This window comes from Neopelma chrysocephalum, unplaced genomic scaffold, assembly GCF_003984885.1.
Source record: "Neopelma chrysocephalum unplaced genomic scaffold, ASM398488v2 Primary Assembly neopelma1_59, whole genome shotgun sequence".
NCBI classification, from domain to species: Eukaryota; Metazoa; Chordata; class Aves; order Passeriformes; family Pipridae; genus Neopelma; species Neopelma chrysocephalum.
In genome coordinates, this window is record NW_020897714.1 from 7,807,498 (window position 1) to 7,827,371 (window position 19,874).

Here is a 19,874-nt window from a genome sequence, read left to right on the forward strand (position 1 = left end):
TTGCTTTTATTTTATGATAATAAGGATGAGACGAAGAGGCAAGATTTATCTCCTTAATGCACAGAAAGTATAGAACCTGAGATAAATTTTGGATCTTTGATGTTGATAATGCAAGTCCTGTATATTTCAGTTGCACTAGCATTTCACGTACGAATTATGATGCAAGATATTTGCATTGTAATTCAGAGTGAAGATGGAAGAGTTGTACAAATAGCAGCAAAATGAAGGGAAAAAGGAATTCTTTTAGTTACTAAATACTAGATATTAAAGTTCTTTCTTAACTATTAATATTTAGAGAAGGGGTGGGGAGCTTGCCTATGTCAGTGGCATCATTGTAAGATACAGCTCTCTAGTTCCTGTTTTCTTAATCCAGCTAAGTAAAAGCTCTTGAAGAATATATTACTAATTTCCTCAGTATTGCACCACTTAAATTGTATTTTGCCTGTCCTATCACAGCTTCTGTAAGGCGAAAGGAACTGGTTATGAAACAGTTATGCAGGTCTGCAATAACTTAAGGAAACATAGAAAGGAAGTCACAGGTTCAGTTCAGGCTTTTTTACTATCCTTGCATAGTCTGTCTGTGACTTTAAAATGTCCTAGAGAGGAAGAAGAAAATACATAAAATAATATTTTTTTGTATTTAGTGTTCACAGCTTAATCAACCTTCCATTATGAAATCTTTTCATAATTCAATTAAAAATGTAAATGCTTGCCAAAAAAAAAGACACATTGAGCAGATGTGGAGAATGACAGTCAACTGCATTTGTGACGCAAATGCAATCACATAATTACCAGTTAAAGCTCATAAAACACCCCTATGTTGAAGAATGAAGTCTCTGTCCTATTGGTGAAACCCTTGTAAACTTTGAAGAATGATTAATATTTATGACATATAAAGTTGGTTCAAATTGCAGAGACCACCTAATTTGTTGAACCACCTTACTGGTTGTCACTGTATCATCATAGTTTCCACAAGAGGGTTATTCAGAGCTGCTCAGCTGTATTTTTCAGTTTTACTACCATCTCAGGGTTCCTGGGCCTCCAGCAGCCTGAAGTAAAACAGCTGCCTCAACATGAATTTGGCACAGTTTACCAGCAAAGTGAGGAAAAAATTTGGGGTGAATATCGAAATGGTAGTTTTGTCCTCAGTTTTTTAATATTTTAAGAATAAAGTCTTTACTAATGTGTCAGCTGCCCTTAGCTAGCTCTCTTTCATTTATTGTGGTGATCATAATAATCATTTGTAGGAAAGTCCATTTAAGCAATGTCTGACCATATTAGCCATTGCTATCAACTACAAAGAACTGATCTTAAAAAAATCAAGCTTCTGAGTTAATATTTAAACAATTAACTGGCTTCCAAAACTGCAAGCAACCAGCCGTTCTGATTTGAACTCTGCATGACTGAGGTATTTCTGAAAGCCAAGACAACTTGTGTGCTAGGTTGTAAGAGCCCCGTGTCACTTAGCTGCACTTTTTAAGCTTTTTTTTTCCTTTTAAATTCATTGGTGTTGCTTGAGGATAGTAATCATGGGAAATTTGTCCTTTTTTGGGCATGAGAGAGGGGGACTGAAGTTTTCCTTATTAATGGAAAACTGCTGGAAGTTTGTCCTCATTTTATGCTTTAGGTCCAGATCCAGTAAGGGAAATACCAGCCCAGTCTTCCAAATCAGTTATGAAAGTGTCTTCATCATGTTTAAGTTTTTTTTCCTTAGCGGTGAGATTCACATTCATTGTTTTATGATTCTGTGTCGTTAGTCTCTGCATTGAAAAGCCATAAATATGCCAGTACGTCTGTGCAGAGGATCTCCATTAGGGCTTGGACTAGGACCACCCACTCATTTCTCCTGAGCAGGCCAGTAGCTGTCAGATAGCACCTTTTCATTAGCTACTGACCTGGACCAGATGTAAGCTGGTGACCAACAGGTGAAAGGTATTTTGTATCCCATTATTGATCCTCAGAGCCATCAAGTCTTTTAATCAAAATTTATGAATAACTTTTTTATCCTTTAAATAAGTCTGCTATCATGCAGTTGTAAACTTACATTTTTTTTGCTTTGTAAAATTGCCAAAGCATGTCATTGTGCGTATATGACTGCGCACCCTACTGCTAGAAATTGTGAGGTTTCCAGTGACTCTCAATGCCTGCATTTGTATGGGTCAATATACATAACAGTGAACATGCACACCAAATGCCTCCCTGCCCCAGATCAGTATTTTTCAGCTGTTTAAACAATTATTTGGATTTTCATTAAAGGTTAGAATTTTGTTCCCTGATGCCATGTGTTTTATTTAGCACCAAAAACATACAGTAGGAAAGGGACAATTACAGGGATTGATGTCAAGCTAACTACACGGTGTGTACATTCTGTTGTGGTAGTTAAGGTGTACATTGGATAGTTGGAAAAAAGTTGACAAATGCTAAATTTTAATGGTGAAATAGCCTGATTCTGTCAACTGATTGGATTTTACATCATTTGACACAAAAAATAATGTGTATTAAATCTATTCTCAGGTACTGACATTTGGAAAGTGCCAAAAAGAGTAGAGCAGTCATGTGTTTTTGCTGATTCCAGTAAATAAAAATTAATTATGTTTGACAAATGTTTGTGGCCTTATAGTTCAGTAGGCAGAAGCTAGGATTTTGTGACTGTATTCAATGAACTGTCCTTTTATGTTCTAGAAATAGACACAGAGAGCAGCCAGCTAAAACTAATGATGTTAGTCTGTTAAAAAAAGCAATTATGCAAAATATATAGATGTTCACTCTGTCAGTATCAATGATACATATGCTTGGTCCTTGTCATTTTGAAACCTCAGTGCTAGACTTAGATATGCCATTGTAACTTTTGCCAGACCAAAACTGCCAACCTTGGAGTTAAATATACAAAATTTAGTGTTTGATTATCACCTCCCCCTACCAATTATTTTAGTTTGAATAATTATTTTATAGCGACCCAAATTTACATTGTGTTTTCAATTGATGACTATTTTCTTTTTCAGTTTTTGTTCTCATCTATAGTTGTATGCTATTTAAAAAAAAAGAAGTGTTTAATCTATAGATGTATCTTTACTACACGAGTAGAAGAGGAAAAATCATTCTGCACTATGTGTCATTTTTTTTTATTTTAGGCTTTTTGTTTGTGGGTTTGTTGGTTTTTTTTTCATTTGGTTGGTTGAGTTTTTTTAAAAACAGGGATGAGCCACTGCAGTGTAAGATAATGTACTCTTATCATGTAGTTGCACCATTTAGTTGGCAGGACCCTTGTGCCATGTGGATTTGGCTTTAAGGAATATGGATTTGCCAAAGAAAGTTTACTAAATAATAAGGCTAAATTCTTACCTCCAATGAACATTCATTTTGTGAAACTGGAATACTGTTAATCCTGCTTGTATCTATACCAGGATGACCTCTTAAAATATGGCCTCTATGATGATTTCGGTGGAATCTCGTCTTGATATAGTTCTTGGTGTGCTGCACAACTTCCTTCTCTCTATTTTATTGTCTCTAAGGACCTGAGGAAAATACTGAGAATCTGGAGCAGCTGTAATCATGAACAGATCTTGTTATTACTCCTATGTTAACTTGTGGGATAGTGCAGGATGTTTGCCATGTCTGTTTCCAGACCACAAAACTTGAGAAAGCCTATACACTTATATCTGTGAAATAACACTCAAGTCAGCTTGAGAGATGGAGACCACAATGCCTTTCTTCCATAGGGGTTAAGCTTAGCTGTTCTTTATTCTGGAGGCCTTCTATTTTATAAAACCACAGCAACTAATTTCACGGGGATAGGGATAAACAGGTCAGAGGTATCTTACTGAATACGTGATGATGATTCGTGTCTGTGTCAGACTAGGCTGTTTTCTTGAAGAATAGAGTAATGACCACTAATGGATCCGCTCTGGCACTTGTATAGAATAACGCAACTTTACTAGTTTGGTGATTTCAGTGATAAGGAAACCTGTCTTAGAAGATGTGTGTTCTTTTTACCATAATTTCTGTTAGAGTTTTGATTTGTTTGTGGGTTTTTTTTCCTGACCATTTGTCATTCCATTGACCATTGTCTTTCAAAATTACCATTTCTATTACAGTTATGTTTTATGGTTGACAGAATTGATTTTTGATGAAATTTTACTTCCCACATTACCATCAGAAATATATATTTCTTTATTTTCCACATTAAAGCCCCAAATACTTTCTATTTATTTACCTTCATTTGTGGTAACTTTACCTTTGGCTGTGTATATACTGTTAGTTAGGATACGAGGAAATGGAATGAAACTACATCAGGGAAGGTTCAGAATGGACCTTGGAAAAAGGTTCCTTGCTGAGAAGGTAACTGGTCACTGGAGCAGGCTACCCAGGAAAGTGGTTACAGCACCCGGCTCGTCAGAGCTCAAGGAGTATCTGGATGATGCTCTTAGTCAAATGGATGGTTTAGTTTTAGGTAGTCTGGCGAGGAAGGGAGTTGGACTCGGTGGTCTTTATGGGTCCCTTCCAACATGAGCGTTTCTATTATTCTGTGATTTCATAGAAGCAAAACATGCTTTTTCCTCACCCCCCCGACACACTTTTTTTTTTTTTTTAAAACAGGACTAAAGCTCTGTCCTACCTTCCCCTCTGATTTTAGCTTGGGTAAACGTAATGCTTGTCCAAAAAAGGGATGGAGCTTGGTGTTCACCCAAAGCCCTTTACAATATTTTTTGCAATACTTTTCTACTGCTTCCTTACTTCTTGGACATTGAGGATGTTGGACACATTTCTTCCTCAGTCTGGAGATCTGCAGCATAAGTAGTTGACCACAGAACTTCCTGTAACACTTAAACATTCATATTTATTTAGGTTAAATCTAGTGATAATAGTAGTTGTTTTTCTCTAGTGCCTGGAATTTGGAAATTTTAATTGTACATGATTGCTCCATGGTGACACACTGTTAAAATAATTTTCCCCCCCTTTTTTTTAAGGGACGCAAGAATGAGGCAGAAAAGTACTTCATGAAGGCTATTCAGCTGGATCCTACCAAAGGAAACTGCTACATGCATTATGGTATGTTTCAGATAGATAGGGTTTCCACACGTATTCCAGGCTTGCTGTTAATCTCTCCAAGTGATTAAAGGTTTGAAAAGTGCTACTGGCAAAATATCTTCTTTAAAGGGAAAGAAACTAATCTACCATGTATAACTTCATTTCAACTTGTTAATCACTGTAGAGGGAGAGATGAAGAATTTCATATTTTGCATAGCTTTCCTCCTGTGAGAGGAATTTCAGTATTGCTGCCTCTCTGGGAAAGAACAAAGGTGACTATTGCCATATGTCAAAGTTTCATGGCTTGGAATATTATTGTTAACAGTTTTGGCCTAACTTTGCTGGTTGCCGGTGGGTGGGCAACTAGAAGTTTTACTTTAGTGTGCATGAGTTCTATATATCAAAGTGTCTTATGGGCCTTATATCTAGCTCCTTCCCAGCACCTTCTTGGCTTGAAATGCCTAAGTATTACAAAAGGTTTTGACAAGTTGGCTATATCTTTCCTACTAAGCCATGCATGTGCCTATGGCACACAGTTAATTTGAAGGTATCTTTATAACTTTGGATTGTTTTTGCTAGATGTGCAAAAAATATTTCCAGATGTGTTTAGTCCCAAGGAACCAAATTTATTTATCTTTATGGACTAATTCTTACTGTATTTTAAAGCTGATAATAGACAAATCTTAAAATGCAAGCTACGTAGTCCCAGTTGGAAAATATAGAAGTAAGTAATAAGATTCACCTTAGTTTAGGAAAAAGGTAGGGAACCACAAGCACACTATATATATCTTTGTTTTAATTTCCTCTTCTGATTCTAACTAGTAAATGTAAAATAAATAAAGATGAGTGGCCAAAAGGGAAAATTAATCTCACATAATAATCATGTTTTTACTCTATGTGATATCTTTGTCTGAATTGCTCACATGATGTATTTCTGTTTGGTCCTATGCAGTATGAAATTCTGTATGTTAGACTCCCAGAACCAACTTTGGACATAGAACATGTATTTAAACTAATTTAACCCACTGTTGCATTATTTTGCATTATGAAACATTGCAGTTAGTGACCTTGTCTTCTATTTATGCCTGTGCAGGTAAATCTGATAGGGGTATTTGTGTGCATAAGTCCCATTATTTCAATTGGATATAAGTATAGTCGATTCCTCAAGACAATGAAGAAAAGTTACTGCTGATTATTTCTTGGAATTCCACTCAAACCCCTTCCAGCCTTTGTTATTAAGAAACCTATCTTTAGTTATTAGGAAATCTTAATTGCATACAAATTCAAAGTAGGTCTCAACAATGCATCTCAGCAAAAGACATTTAGGATTGTCTAGATTTATTTTCTTTTTCTCTCTCATTACTTCATCAACTTGCCTGAATTTTGTGCAATATTCCCTCTATTCCCTCTCTCTCATTTTCAAGTGCCCCATAAACTAAAAACACGGTTATTGAAATCATCATTCATGTCTGATACATTGACTGCTTTATTACCAGATTACAATATTAAAATGGTGTGTTGTTTCCTAATAAGATTATTCCCTAAAAACATTAGCAAACTTTTCCTTTGTTGTCTTCCAGGTTCAAAAAGTGGGTTCTGTCCTTGTGCAGAGGTCATTACTGCAACATAAGTGAGGTTTTACTCAGCAGTTCAGGAGTGAAGGAAAAATTTAGTCAGTGGAGTAACAGCATAGTAAAATGTGATGCTGAAAGGCAATAGACACAAGAAGGTTCTCTGTAGAGCTGTTAGCTCTCTGTCATGGTGCATTATACACAGAGAGCTCGTCTGAATGCATGTGAAACCTTTTCTTTTCCCTATATAACTTCTGATCACCTTACCAAATTTAGCGATGTTATTCGATGTTTATATCAAAGTATCTGTGAGAAAGATATGGTCTACTTCTGCTTGGGTTATGTGTCTGTGTAGTACAGCTGATGCACAAATCCTTGTCACTTTGGGCATGGGACTTGGTAAAATTTTAAATAAATTATCCTTGCTTTTTCTTTCTTTCCCTTTTCCCTTTCTTTTCTTTTTAGCTTTATTTCTCTTTTCCCTTCCACCTATTGCTTAAATTGATGAGGATTGTGTGTTACCAGGACCATTCCAAATATTACATGGGAATCCCTAGTGAACACTAAGCTTTATCTCTCCTTCTCATTAATTTGTTCCAGGACCTTGTCACAGGTACATTCTACATCCTATATGCCAGGAGTTTATTTATGGGGAAATACATCCGTATTTTGCATGTAAATCTTAGAGATTACTTTTTTTCTCAGCATGAAGATGTTGGAACAGAGAATAAAGGAGTTGGCATCAGTCCTAAAAAAACACATACTTCACAAAACAGCCAAATGAAAAGAGTGGTCAGTTGGGACATAGCAGTGTGTTGATGGATTAGCAGAAATAAATGGACTGTAGATTTTCTTCCAAGTGCACAGGATTGCACACACTTATAATTTGTGCTCCCAGGTTGTGCAGATGTTATTTTTGACTTTTAACCTTTTGGACTTTTTTTGGCACTATGAGAAAAGCTGTCAATATACTGTATCTTTTAAGAAGCTTACATTTGTATTATAATTTAATTCAAACCTTAAGCCAAAGCTATTTTTAGGTACAATTTGGTGCAGGAAGCAAAATGATCACATGAAAATTTGGAGAGAGATGAAGTTTTGTGTTTGCTCCTTGAATAATACCACCACCTCACATTTCTCAACTTAGCACTGTAATCAGTTTTGTATAGGTACTTTGCTGACTTTGGATTTCAGTGGATTTAGATTTGAAGCAGTGTTTGCCAGACTTATTATGCTTGAAGATGTCTGAAGGGAGAACTAGTGGAAAAGGTGAAGAGATATAAATGCCTGTAGACTGCTGATGTGATGGCATGTCATTGGACATAATGGAAAGTGGCTTTTACTCTAGTCACCAGAGAGGATTGCAGTCCCCTCTCAGACTGAAATGCAGACAGCTGCTCACCTGACCATGTTTCTTTTCCCCTTCTTTCTTTTCCTCCTCTCATACACCAGTTATTTGAACATCTGAACTTTGTGCAAAACCATTGTCTTACAAATATGTGAGTGTTGATGGGTGATATGATACAAGCTGCTCAGGTACACAGCATGCTACCAAAAGCCCCTCACAGATGAAAGAGAGAAAATTCGTATGAATCAGGAAGAAGAAAAAGTGACAGAGGAAAGATTGCAGAAGCACCAATGTAATTTTTTTTCTTTTTTAGTTCTCTTTCAATTAAAATATTATTTTTGGCACAGCATATAAGTTTTTAAACTAAAACATTGGAGGAAATTATTTTGGATACTAAATTTGAATGCTCTGGTAAAGTTTGAGACTTAATTGGATATTTTAATATACATTTGTTAAAGATGACTTAAAGTGAACAGTTTTGACTAAAACAGGTTGAACTTAGTAAATTATTTATTTTTGAATTCTTTCTTTTTCTTGTGGAAAAGTTTACTTCAAAATGTCTTACCACATCTACTCAAGATATTGGCTCTCATGCATCCCACTTTGGGGAGCTAATTCAAGTATACCGTTTTGAATCCTGCAAGACCTTGGTAACATCTGTCATTAGCAGATTGATAACAGAATTGAAGTGATCTCCATTGACATAGAAGAGATTTGTTCTAAGCTACTCGTCTCGATTAAATGTCTGTGATCACATGGGATGAATCCAAATGTCAATCCGAGAAACCATAAAGAGGTACCTATGAACTAAACAAGTCCAAAGGAACTTTCTTCTAAATATTTTAAGAACATAATGGCATCTAAAGAGTCAGTACATCAAAGTTGTTAACAAATGTACCAAACATAGGAATGTTCAATCAGGTCAGACCAGTGCCCTTATGGCCTAGAGACTATTTGGTTTTGGATATAGTATTGACCATTCACAAAGGAAGTCTCATTGTCTGCACTGAGCCTATCTCAGTAGAAGTTGAAGAAAGATTATGTATGTATGAAATTTGTCAGTGCACAGAGATGAGGGGAATTTCAAACAGTGAAATACTTAAGAGCTCATCTGTTTAAAAAGAAACAAAAATAAATTCTTCAATTAGTAGGATGCAGTGTAATTAAGGAGTTTGAAATTGTTGAAGGCTTTCTGTACCTCCAGAACTGTCTTATTTAATTTATAATTTATTGTCTAAAAGTAAAATAAAACAACCCAACCAACCAAGCAAACAAGCACACAAAAAAACCCACCAAAACCCCACAACTAAAGCATGCTTTGTTTTATTTGTTTGCTAAAAATGCGTTTTGCCACTGTGCCTATTAAAGTGCATGTAATGGCCTCTCTCCAACGTAACGAAAGTGCAGTGGGGAAAAAGGAGAGAAGGAAAGAAGCAGTGAGGTTTCAAGATGAATGTCTGTACAGAGGTCCCTTCTCCCTTACTTTTGTAATGGATTAATTGGAATAGGGAAGTCAGGAACCCAATGGGATGCTCAAATTAACTCTGTTTTATTAATCACTGTTGAGACCTCCTTTTAAAATAGTTTCCTTTGAATAATACATTGTTTCTAATAACTTTAAATTGTTTAACAATTCCTTTTTTGTTACAAAAATAGATTATTCTCATTAGATTAGTTATGCATTCACTTAATTAGGCAGTTCACATTGATCATCTGCCTTTTTCAGTGCATTCTCAGTTACAGATATAAAACAAGATGAAAAAGAGGCTTTCAGATTACATAAAACTGATTAGCTACACTCTCGTTGAAGAAAGATTAACATGTTCCCTAATATACTTTTTTTTTACATTGTTTTTCACTTTTGAATTTGTGATAATTTAGGAGTTACTTTTATAGGTTTTCTTATATTATCTGTTTCTTTTTAAACAAGTTTAACTTGTTAACTGCTATATTTGTTTTTCAATTTCATCCTATGTCTTTCTAATCACTGTTTCTGTAGAGGGTTTTTAGCCCTTTTTGATGCCCAAATTTTCATCTAAGTCTATGAGCACTCTGTATCTATCTTATTTCCAAAGATAACTGCCCTACCACTCCTATGTCACAGCCTGAAAATTAATTGGAACTACTGTGGTTTAAGTTTCAAAATAAATTGCATTGAAATACGATAGTGTGAATTTTCAAGCACCATTTTTTTTGCTTTTTAAGTCATACACTTAAACATCTTAGTGAGTGTGAGAATTTTCTTATATTTACAGATGTGAATTCAGTTTTCTTTTTAGGTGTTTCCCCTTAGACTGAGATATAATAAAGTGAAGTGCTGGGTCCTGGACTTCAGTCAAAACAACCCCCTACAGCACTACAGGCTGGGGGAAGAGTGGCTGAAAGAGGCCAAGTGGAAAAGGACATGGGGAATTGGTCATCAGCTATCTGAACATGAGCCAGCAGTGTGCCCAGGTGGCCAAGAAGGCCAGTGGCATCCTGGCTTGTATCAAGAATAGCATGGCCAGAAGGACCAGGAAAGTGATTGTCCCCCTGTACTCGGTCCTGGTGAGGCCACACCTCAAGTGTTGTGTCCAGTTCTGGGCCCCTCACTACAGGAAAGCATGGAGGTGCTGGAGCATGTCGAGAGAAAAGTAACAGAGCTGGTGAATGGTCTGGAGAGTAAGTCATGTGAGGAGCAGCTGAGTGAGCTGGGCTTTTTAGCCTGGAGAAGAGATAGCTTAGGAGAGACCTTATCGCTTTCTACAGCTGCCTGACAGAGGTCGTAGCCAGGTGGGGATTGGCCTCTTCTCCCAGACAACTAGCAACACAACAAGAGGAAGAATTTCTTCACTGAAATGGTTGTCAAGCATTGGAACAGGCTGCCCAGATAGGTGGTGGAGTCAACATTTCCACGTAGTCACATTGTTCACAGTGCTGGAGCTTTGTGTCTTTGCTCTTCATTCACTGAGCAGCCTAGGAAAGCTTTATTTTTCTTCTACATATTTAAGGAAAAGATCTTATGAAGAAAAAAAACAGTGTACTTAAGAAAAATAAAATATCAATGTTGTATTTGTAAGAAAGAGAAACATCAACCATGACCTACTAATGAAATATTACTAATTTCTTCAGAAGAGTTTTATGCTGATGGAAGAAATGTCAGCCTGGTCCATAGGAAGGTCATTTTTTTATCCTTGTCAATGAAATGAATAAAACTTCACAATCCGTCATTCCAGTTTGTCCCATTTCTGACTGACAGGTTAGCTAAGTGCAATATATGCCAAATAATTAATATAAGAGTGCATGGATCTGTTACACTGAGAACACCAGATCCTACATGGTGATTATGTATTGAGAAAATAAATTCCTTGATGAGATGGAGTCAAAGCCATCCAGATGTAGTATGTCCATCACTAAGTCACTTTGCCAGCCTTCCCAATACACGGTCTTGAACCTTTCTGCAAAGAAAAGGGGTTTTTCCATTTTATATCTTTTGGAAATCCTAACATTAATAATAATGATTTTGTAGGGAAACTATAAAACAAGTTTATGATACTCAAATAATACATGTTCATAGAACATCTGTGGTCTTTGGAGAAATAGTTGCTCTGTCTTGAGCATACAGTGTCATCAAATTAGGGTCCTGACTTTGGCCTATGGCTAGTAGCTCCTCCTACAATATCAGTGAACGTAGTTCCAGGAAGACAGGATTCCTAGACCCAAAATGGGAAGGAGATGTAACTGTCTTGGAGAAAGACTTGATTAAGCTTCTGATCTTTCTGTTTCCAGAACTCTCTGTAATAACTTTGATTTTAGAAAATCTTTAGCTAGAACTAACAGACAGTATTTCTTACTTCCAAACTGAAACTGGAAAATATACCAGAAGCTGAGCTATTTAGAAGAATCCACCAACCTGAAGTCCTTTTTGTTGCTCTCTAGGCTGTTGCAATCACAAAACATTAAAAGAAGATTATTACAGACCACTATAGTAACTATTTGTTCCAAACTTCCTTTAGTACCAGTCACTGAGGTGGAATGCAATGGAGTATTTCCAAGCAAGCTAGGTCACCGACCTTAAATGCTGTGGAATTTCCATTTAGTCTGCCTCTTCCCTTGAGTTTATCCTTAAATCTAATCATTCTGACATCTTAAATACGTGGTTGACTCTACTTCCTCAGCATAATATACTAGACTGCTCAAGAGATATGGTATAGGTATTGCAGATCAGAGACAGGTCTAAAAATGTGGCTTTGTGCTTCTTCCATGTTGCCAGAATGTAGGGTTTCTGCAGGAACTGAAAAAACCTGTGACACAAACAACCCTGGAGACTTCTTTGCTAATGATCATATGTTTTGATCTATGAGTACTATCTCATGAGGATTTTTGTAGAGATAGCATGAGGCTGCTACAGAAGTGCAACTGGATAGTTTTTTCCCATCTAGATTTCATATTTCCAAACTTATACATCACCAGGTGTTTGGGAAATGACGTAGGGTTCGGAATCTTCCTCAGTATCTGTAAATCATGAGGTCCTCGTAGTTTATATTTTCATCATTAATCTTTTGTTATAGTGAGAGCTTCCAGTGATCCAGATGTGATCACAAGTTCAGTCATCAAGTCCCAAAGGTTTTAAGTTAATTTTTTCTCTTTTTATCTCTGATCATGCTCTGGATGACATCCAGTGGTACATTTAGCACAACTGCAACAGATAAGTTTTTCAGACAAAGAAAAAGGCTAATAAAGTTTTTTCCAAGCCAGTGCACATACTGATATTGCAGCACCCACTGGCTTGCATAGTGCTTCTATATATCTTATTTGCATGGAATAATTTTCTTCATGGGAACCAATTGAAAGGATAGAGTCTCCAGAATTCTTTCCAGCAAGAAACCAAGAGAACAGCTTTAGATTAAGATGGAATGGCATATAAGGAGCAGCAAAAAATGAAATGCTGCTACCATTTAGGTGATTGTGATGTAAGTTGTCTTTGTTTCTCCTGTCACAACCAGCACATTCAGCAAGAAATTGTCTTAACAGGCCTGGAAAGCAGATCTTTAAACATTCCCTTGCTCTGGGAACTTCTAGTTCACAGCCAATGAATCTGTTTTGAAAGTCTTAAAGGAAACAGTTACATTAGGTCATGTCTGTTAACTTTGCATCTTGCAACCTTGATTCATCACCCTAAAAGCTTTGGAAATCAATTTGCAGACAAGGTCTCTCCTCATTTCTTCCAGAGCATGTTATTTCAGTTTTCCATTTAGAAAGCTCTGGTTGCATCTGCTTTTTTGCTCTGCATTGTCACAGAAGAGTTGAAGTTCAGCAGACTTCAGTGATGGATCTGCTCATGTCACTGAGACTATAGTTCAGTTCTCAAGCATGATCTTGCATCCTTGCTGTGCTTCAAAGACAAAATACAATGCATTGGTTCAGCCAGAACCCTATCCCTCTTCTGGTTTCTCCTGAAACTTGAAATGTTTTGAAAGCACCAGCATATATTCAGTTTCAAATCCTCAGTGTTGAATATGCTGAAAGAACTTCTAGTGAAGTTTATTTTTTTTTACAGTTGAGTCTATAGATAGAGCACTCTTCATGTTGTGGAAGTAGAAAACTTTTTAAGAGGATAAGAAGCAGAAGACTTGGTGACAAATGTATATTAAAAGAAGCAGATTCCTATTATGGTACTATTGGAAGTTTTTACATTCTTATTCAGAAGATAGTTTACTTGGCTTTGCTTGGATTACTAAAGATATCAGCACACTGGTCTAAGTCATTGAAATATGAGTAAGTGCAGAACCAACAGCATTCTGAGAACATTCAAGATGGTTCTTTTCAAAAGCAACAGCAACAAGATGAGCTATTTCAGAAATCTTCTCTTTTCTGGGCCATAGTACCTTTGAATATTTGCCAGTGAGTAAAAAAGAGAACATTTCAACTGAAGAAAGATTGGTGCAAATTGCACTGTTATCTAGTAAAATAAGCAAATTGCACTTTTATCTAATAAAATAAAAGCTCATAGTGCCTACAAGGAATAGTTAAGCCCATTCTAGAGGAACACACTAATGCCTTTGTGCTCTGAACATAAGAGATTACTACACACAGACATATCCCAACCAATTAATACCTTTCTTATTACAATAAAGCAGCAGACTACCAGTTCAGATGTATGGCTTTTAAATTGTTCATGGTGCCTCTTAAGAAAATGCTTTACAAATGTTCATGATCATTTTAGAGAGACAATTATACAGGACAGAGAGCTGTATGCTTTCATTTCTGTGGATAAATATTTGTTTAAAAAATTGATAAAAGATTAAAATAAGTTCTTTTTAATGCTAAACACTGTTGATGATTTGCAGGAAAAAATAAGTTTGAACAAGGCTGCAGGTACAGAATGCAGCACCTTTAATGCTATTTCTGATTCCTAGATACTTCAGGGAAAAAATAACTAACAGGATTGTGAAGTATTGAATCAGTTCTCTGCTGTCAAAGGTCTTTCAAAACTCCTGACTGCACATTTACACTCAACTCAGTATTGTCTAGCAAGAAAGGTGGAAAATTCTATTTAAAAAGGTAATGTTCCAGGCAAAGTGTTGCTGAAGGTTACATCGGAAGGTGGACTACGGATTTCCCACTTCCAGTTTAGAAGAATAGTAATGAAAAATATGCTTTCCTTAGAGGAGGAAAATGTGGGATTCAGAGCTTCTAGAAGGCTGTTTTCTCAAAAGCTGGTTCTGATTCCAAAAAACAATCAGGCTACCATAATTTATGCTGTTGGTACCAGTTAGAATCATGACACCTTCAATAAGAAAGGTGGTGTTGGGCAGTGTCTCTGTGATGGGTCCATATCAGCGATTAGTAAGGGAGGAAGAGGAAAAAGAAGAAGGAGAAGGATTAGAAGGACAAGAGGGGGCAGATCAAAGATCCAGTCCTTCTACAGAAGAAGTCAGACAAATCAAACAGGAAACTGAGGTTACCTGGTCCCTGAACTCATGAGAACTCTGGGACTTGCGGAAAGATTTCAGCCACCAGCCTGGTGAGTGGATTCCTACTGGGCTGCTTCGATGCTGGGATAATGAGGCTATAGAAAAAATCTGTAGTGGGTTGACCCTGGGCAGGTACCAGGTACCCACTAAAGCCGCTCTCTCACCCTCCCTCTGCAACTGGACGGAGGAGGGAGAAAAAAAAAACAGCTAAGGATTCATGAGTAGAGATAAGAGCTGGGAGAGGTCAGTTATTGTTTCTGCTGCTACTCTGGGAGAGGAGTCCTTCCCCTACTCCCTTGAGGTCCCTCCCCAGGAGACAGTCCTTGATGGACCTCTCCAGCGTGAATCCATCCCTTGGGCAGCAGTTCTTCCCAAACTGCTGTCCCGTGGGTCACTCCTCCGTGGGGTGCAGTCCTTCATGAATGAGCTGTACCGACATGGGTCCCCCACAGGGGCCACAAATCCTACCTGGGAAAAACCTGCTCCAGCATGGGCTTCCCTCTTTACGGGCTGCAGGTCCCTGGCAGGACCCAGCTCCATCCTGGGCCTCCCATGGGATCACAGCCTCCTTCATGCATCCACCTGCTCCAGCATGGGCTCCTCCATGGGCTGCAGGTGGGTCTCTGCACCCCAATGGTGCTCCATGGGCTGCACATGAGCGGCACAGCTGCTCCACCATGGTCTGCACTACGGGCTGCAGGGGCCTCAGCTCCAGGGCCTGGAGACCTCCTTCCCCTCCTTCTGCACTGACCTTGGTGTCTACATTGTTATTCCCATGTTCTCACTCCAGTCTTCCCTGGCTGGAATTTCTTTTGTGCAACAATCTCTTGTTCTTAAATATGTTATCACAGAGGCATTACTATTGCTCCTAATTGGCTCAGCTTTGGCCAGCAGCAGGAAGTCCATCCTGGAGCCGGCTGGCATTGGCTCCATGGGACAGGGGAAGCTTCTAGCAACTTCTAACAGAAACCACCCCTGTAGCCCCCCTGCTACCAAAACCCAGCCACAGAAACCCACTACAGTCTCATAGAACATGAGGTTTGCCAGCTGCCTGTCATAGGAGAAAATCCTACATATAAATTTAGACCCACACAAGTGGTTCCTGGATCTTGGGGCTTGTGGATCATACCTTCTGATCCACCTTCAACACCTTGGCATTGTTACACCCTTCTAGTGCCCTTCTCTTGGGAAAACATGTCCTTATGGCTTTGACAGGAAAAGTTCAGAAGTCTACTTTTTATTGAAGAAAGTGCAGCAGTAAAGTGCCAATCCACTTCATTCTTGTATGAATTTAGTATATCATATTAAAAGGAATGGCAGCTAATGTTTTCAAAATGATGTCTCTCTACTTAGGTGCTTTAAATTAAATTGAGATGTGTGAATAAATTTAGTATGCCTTTCAGGAGAACTTGGCAAATCAATTCTCAGCTGAAAGTTTCCACCTTGTACTGGGTCTGGCTTGGATAGCATTAACTTTCTTTATAGCAGCCTGGATGATGCCATGTTTTGGATTTGTGACTAAAATAGCCTTGATAACACACCAGTGCTGAATAGTGCTTGAGCAGTGTCAAGGATTTCTCTTTTGATTAGTCTGCCCTAACAGAGAGTAGACTGTGGATGGGCAGGTGGTTGGGAGGGGATGCAGCTTGGACAACTGACCTGAGCTGGTCAAAGGGATAGATATAACAGACCATATAACATCATGTTCAGCAATAAAAACTGGAGTAGAGAAAGAAGAAGGGTTTTGGCTTCTGAGGTGGCTCTTCGTTGGGAGACTGGCTAAACATCAGTCTACATGTGAGAAGTGACAAGTGATTTTCTTCACTTTGCTGTTTGGTGGATTTTTTTTTTGTTTTTTTTTTTGTTTTTTTCACATATTAAACTGTCTTTATCTTGACGCGCAAATTTTCTTGCTTTTGTTCTTCCTGTTTCTTCCCATCACCCTGCTGGAGTGGGTGGGGATGAGCAGGTGTGTGAGTGCTTGGATGCTGACAGGGGCCAACCCACCACACACCTGTATGCTCAGGTATTTACTTTTCCGCTAGATTGAGAAGGTTGCAGTCAATTATATTTATAGCCCATCCAAACAGGGAAATGCTTGATCAGCAACCGCTGATGAAATCCCCTCTGCTCAGGCAATGATTAAGGCAGTTAAGGGTTGTTCCTCTCATGAAATCATGGAATATCCTGCATTGAAAGGGACCCATGAGGATCAGTGAGTCCAACTCTTGGCCCTGCACAGGGGAGGCCCAAAAATCACACCATGTGCCAGAGGGTGTTGTCCAAACACTTCTTGAACACAGACAGGCTTGGTGCTGTGACCACTTCCTTTCTTCTGGTGCTCAACCACCCTCTGGGTAAAAAACTTTTTCCTGATATCTAACATAAACCTCTCCTGACTCAGCTTCATACGATTTTCTCAAGTCCTGTCTCTGGTCATGAGAGTGAAGAGGTCAGTGCCTACCTTTCCATTTCCCTCGTGAGAAAATTGTAGACTGCAATGAGCTCTCCTCTCAGTTTCCTCTTCTCCAGGCTGAACAAGCCAACTGACCTCAGCCGCTCCTCATACAGCTTCCCCTCTAAACTCTTTACCGTGTTCACAGCCCTCCTCTGGATCTTTCTAATAGCTTTATATCCTTCTTATGTTGTGGTGCCCAAAACTGCACACAATATTCAAAGTGAGACCACACCAGTGCAGAGTAGAGTGGGACAATCACCTCTCTCAACTGGCTTGCAGTGCTGTGCCTGATGACCCTGCTGGCTGCCAGGGCACAGCTGACTCATATTCAACTTTCCATCAACCAGGACCCCCAGGTCCCTTTTTGTGGCACTGCTTTCCAGCATCTCGTTCCCCAATCTGTATGTACATCCAGGATTGTCATGTCCCAGGTGCAGAATCGGCACTTGTCTTTGTTAAACTTCATATCATTGGTGATTGCTCATCTCTCTGATTTTTTGAGGTCTTTCTGCAGGGCCTCCCTGCCTTCAAGGGAGTCAACAGCTCCTCCCAATTTAATCTCTGCAAACTTACTTAGTATTCCCTCAAGTCCTGTGTCCAAGTTGTTTATGAAGATGTTGAAGAGAACTGGTGCTAAAACAGAGCTCTTTAAGGGCTTGGGTGTAAAGGATGATGCAGTTGGTTTCAGTAGGGTGCTATGTATCATCTTTTACCTACCCACACAGCATGAATTATTACCACTGTTATTATCACCTTCAGTACAGGGGAGAGACTTGTGTATGGTAATGCACAGTCCAAGAAAACCAAAAGTATTACTTGTACTTGGCTCATGTTGTTCAGTATTTGCAACTGGTTTTAGTTAGTCCTTTAATAAAGGACTTTATAAAGATATATGTTATATAAAATAATAATCCTATTATAGAGACACTTTTTAGAGACCTAGTTGTAAATGAAGAGCTAATTCTGGTTTTAATGATTTAAAGCATTAATTTAGAGTTGCTGACATTTTTGATATGTCCATGTAGTTTAATAGTAGCCAAAGTCCCAGAAAAAGAATTAATTAAATCAGATTTTGACTAAAGTGTCTAGCTGTGCACTTGCTTTTCAGTAAATACATATAATGTTGTAGGAGTCTAAAGCATGTAAAAATTTCATAATATCTTCAGTATGTGATCTTATTGACCTCTTAAAGAGCTAAGAATTTAACCTGATGTGTTGCTTAAGAGTACTAGTAAACCATTAGTATTGGTTTGAATTGGTTTCCAATAATGTTTTGTTTTTAGAAATTATATGGATGAAGAGCAAGCATTGTACTGTTTAATAAAATTAATCTAAAGTCAAAAACATTTTTTATTATATCACATGAAGTGGAATGTATCAATTACATTTAATTACATAAGGGCAGTTACAAATTACTAAATGTATATAAATATTTAAACATATAACTATATAAATATATAAAATTATTAAATTACATAAGGGGTAGTTATAAATTTACGTAAGGTAACGTCACTGCTGAGCTTCAGTGTTACAGAAAACTGGAAGTATGTTTCTAAAGATCTATCTCTAAAACCCATTGAATAATTTTTTTATTGACAATAATAAGGAGAGGTTTATTCTCCTTATGTAATTAATTTACCTAATGAGCAGTTGACATTATTTTTAAATTGTGCAAAAAATTTTTCCTAAATCAAGTATATATTTATTTGAGAATTCTCCTGAATGTTCACTGTCTTGAAATATAAAAGCTTATGTCCTCCTTTTCCCCTCTGGCTGAATCTATTAATAGTACATCCAGTTACCAGTGTTTCATTCTGCTAATCCAGGGCTGTCATTAACAAAAGAACCTTTATGTTAACAATTTATGGTTCGTTCACTTTAACATGAACCTAAAGATTAGGGATACTGCTTTACTTCATTTGTTGGAAGAGAATTGGAATACTGGTTGGTCAAACTTGTTTCAAAGATTTCTCTTTAAAGAAAATAGGAACTCAGCCCAAATCAAGAGATATGAACTGTCTATTGTAGTTGGTAGCTTTACTTGGAGAATTTTCAGATTCAAATCTGAATTTGTCCTGCTACACATAAAGCATATCCTGATGTTGTACCCAAAAAGAGGGGGAAAAAAAAAGAAAAAAAAAGGAAACAAATTTATTGCTTTTGTAAGCATTTGTTATCCCTTCCTAAAAGAGTTCCACTAATGGTTCAACCCATTATTTCTAATTCTGAAGACAAATTAATTTTCTGTGGTCCAAACTGTTCTCAAAAGGTTTTCTTTTATATTTTTCCTCTCTTTTTATTTATTTATTTACTTATTGTTCGGTGTGAGAAAATTTTTTTTGTAAATCATCTGTTTCTGGGCACAATAAGCACAAAGCCTCATACTGCATCAAAATATAGCATGTATTAGAGTGTGGATGTAACTAAAGCAAGCAAACCTTTTACTGTGAATGCAGGAAGGCATCAGAATGTTTTTACAAGAGTTTTGCAGATATGAATAATTAAGATATAAG

General features: G+C 37.6%; 1 protein-coding gene across 4 annotated transcripts in view; it reads left to right on the forward strand.

Moving 5' to 3' along the window:
• The window catches only part of TMTC2 (transmembrane and tetratricopeptide repeat containing 2), a 246,532-nt gene that overhangs the window by 194,847 nt on the left and 31,811 nt on the right, over positions 1 to 19,874 (forward strand). For all 4 annotated transcript variants that reach the window (XM_027679808.1, XM_027679809.1, XM_027679811.1 and 1 more), the window contains one exon: positions 4,968 to 5,049. In XM_027679808.1, the coding sequence (XP_027535609.1) occupies positions 4,968 to 5,049 (82 nt within the window). The remainder of the gene's footprint in view (positions 1 to 4,967; positions 5,050 to 19,874) is intronic.